This window comes from Rosa rugosa, chromosome 5 (assembly GCF_958449725.1).
Source record: "Rosa rugosa chromosome 5, drRosRugo1.1, whole genome shotgun sequence".
NCBI lineage: Eukaryota > Viridiplantae > Streptophyta > Magnoliopsida > Rosales > Rosaceae > Rosa > Rosa rugosa.
Window position 1 is genome coordinate 14,062,908 of NC_084824.1, and position 2,511 is coordinate 14,065,418.

General features: G+C 39.0%; 1 protein-coding gene across 1 annotated transcript; it reads left to right on the forward strand.

Annotated features, from left to right (window-relative positions):
- Positions 1-377: 377 nt before the first annotated feature.
- Positions 378-1,952, forward strand: LOC133711232 (uncharacterized). The gene has a single exon (XM_062137387.1). It carries the CDS (start codon positions 378-380, stop codon positions 1,950-1,952), a length of 1,575 nt encoding a protein of 524 aa, XP_061993371.1.
- Positions 1,953-2,511: the final 559 nt, after the last annotated feature.

Sequence of the window (2,511 nt, forward strand, 5' to 3'; positions counted from 1 at the left end):
ATTCTAGCAGATGAGTATGCACAGAAGTCTATGCTTACTGAATATTTCACCATGAACCGTATGGATCCGGAAGCAAGACGATATCTGTATAAAGAATTCCCTCAATACTATAGGTGGGATAGTAAGCACAAAGCTTGGGTGAAAAGAAGGAACAACTACAAGGTAATTGGAAGAATATACAGTGTTTCACCCTTCGAAGGTGAGAAATTTTACCTACGTGTCATTCTCAATCATATAAGAGGACCGAGATCATTTCGTGATTTGCTTACTATTAATGGAGTTCTGCAAACTACTTTTAAGGAAGCGGCAGAGAGACGAGGTTTGCTGGAAGATGACAATGCATCCGACAATGTTTGTTAGAGGCCTCTGCAATTAGAATGCCATCAGCTTTGAGAAGATTATTCGTCACAATTTTGGTGTATAGTCAACCAACTGGTGTTCGAAGATTGTGGGATGAATTTTATCCTTTCATGATTGAAGATTATTCTTCTTCAAGTGATATTGTCGATATTTCTGTCAGAAACATGCTACTTCGAGATCTAAACAGAATGCTAGAACAATTTAATAAGGGCACTGGAGAATTTGATCTGCCTGAAATGACAAGTGAGCCAGAAGATAGTCTAGGAATACCGAGATGTATTGAAGACGAAATTTCTATAAATATCCCGCAAGAAGATATTGATGCAATTGACCACCTTAACAACGACCAAATGATTGCATTCAACACCATAATGGCCGCAATTGAGGGAAGAGAAAGTGCATTATTTTTTATCAATGGTCCTGGAGGTACTGGGAAGACTTACTTATATCGTGCATTGCTAGCAAAGTTGAGAAGAATGAATCATATAGTCTTAGCCACAGCATCATCTGGAATTGCTGCAAATTTATTGCCCGGCGGGAGGACAGCTCACTCTAGATTCAAGATTCCACTCAATGTACATGCATCATCCATGTGTTCCATAAGTAAACAGTCTGCTCTAGCACGACTGATACAAGAATATTCCACTGCAATTATTTGGGATGAGGCACCTATGACACATCGACATGTGTTTGAAGCACTTGATCGAACATTTCGAGACATAATGGATGTCGAATTACAGTTTGGTGGAAAGATAATGATTTTTGGGGGAGATTTTCGTCAAGTTCTCCCTGTTATTCCTAAAGGAACGAAGTCTGAACTCATTCAATCCTCCATTGTGAAAGCAACATTTTGGGCACAAACAAAGATATTGAGATTGAGACAGAATATGAGATCCATAAATGACCACCAATTTGCAGAATTTATACTTCGTGTTGGCGATGGGAGTGAACAAGTCATTAACGACAAAATGATGAGATTACCAGAATGCATGGTGGTTCCATGGGAAAGTGACCAATCTATCAATCAAATTATTGATGAAGTTTTCCCCAATTTGGGTGATCATGTAAATGATGCAAGATACATGGTGGACAGAGCATTGATTACTCCTATAAACGATGATGTGGACGTGTTGAATGAAAAGATAATCAATATGTTTCCAGGTGAAGAAATTACATTGTACTCATTTGACTCTGTTGAAGATGACATGAGAAATTTGTACCAACTAGAGTTTATGAACTCAATAACCGCAGGTGGGCTGCCACCCCACAAGTTAACTTTGAAAGTAGGTGCTCCAATCATGCTTTTAAGGAATATTATTGACCCTAAATTGGGATTGTGTAACGGTACTAGATTGTTGTGTCATGGTTCGTACCAAAATCTGATTGATGTTGAGATACTAACAGGACAGTTTGCTGGGACTAGAGTTTTTCTACCTAGAATTCCTTTGAAAAGTGCAGAAAATGCTGGGCTACCATTTCAACTAACAAGAAAGCAATTTCCAGTCAAACTGAGCTTCTCTTTGACCATAAACAAATCTCAAGGTCAGACTATCCCACATGTAGGTGTTTACCTCCCAGATCATGTTTTTTAGTCATGGACAATTATATGTTGCATTGTCGAGAGGAGTATCAAAGTCAACCACAAAAGTTCTGGTTAAAAAAGGATCCATAGTTGGTGAAGATGGCGTATTTACGAAGAATGTCGTATTTAAAGAAGTTTTGCTTCATTCAAACACAAATGATCGATCGTCTTCATAGGTACATCAACATTTTTATTGATTAGAAACATACATATTTGATTGAATTTTTTTATATTACAAACTGTAACTTTGTGTAATTTTTTCTATTTGTAGGAATGGTTGAGACAGAAGGTTTAGGAGATGTGTTTCCATATTTTCATGTGGTTGGTGCATGAAAAAAATCAATAAAAATGAATGTACATACTAGGGAAGTCTCAGCTAAGTTTGGCACTATCGGCTGGGCCCCATCGGTACTCCCATGTACTATGCCATGGGCCGGGTTCACGACCCACCATGGCGGGGCTCATTTAGGATGCCACCCCGGGCACCCGGGGCCCTGGGCAAGGCCAACACAACCCAACTATTTACACAACAGGAGGACTGATATGGCATCAGAAGAACAACTAGTGTC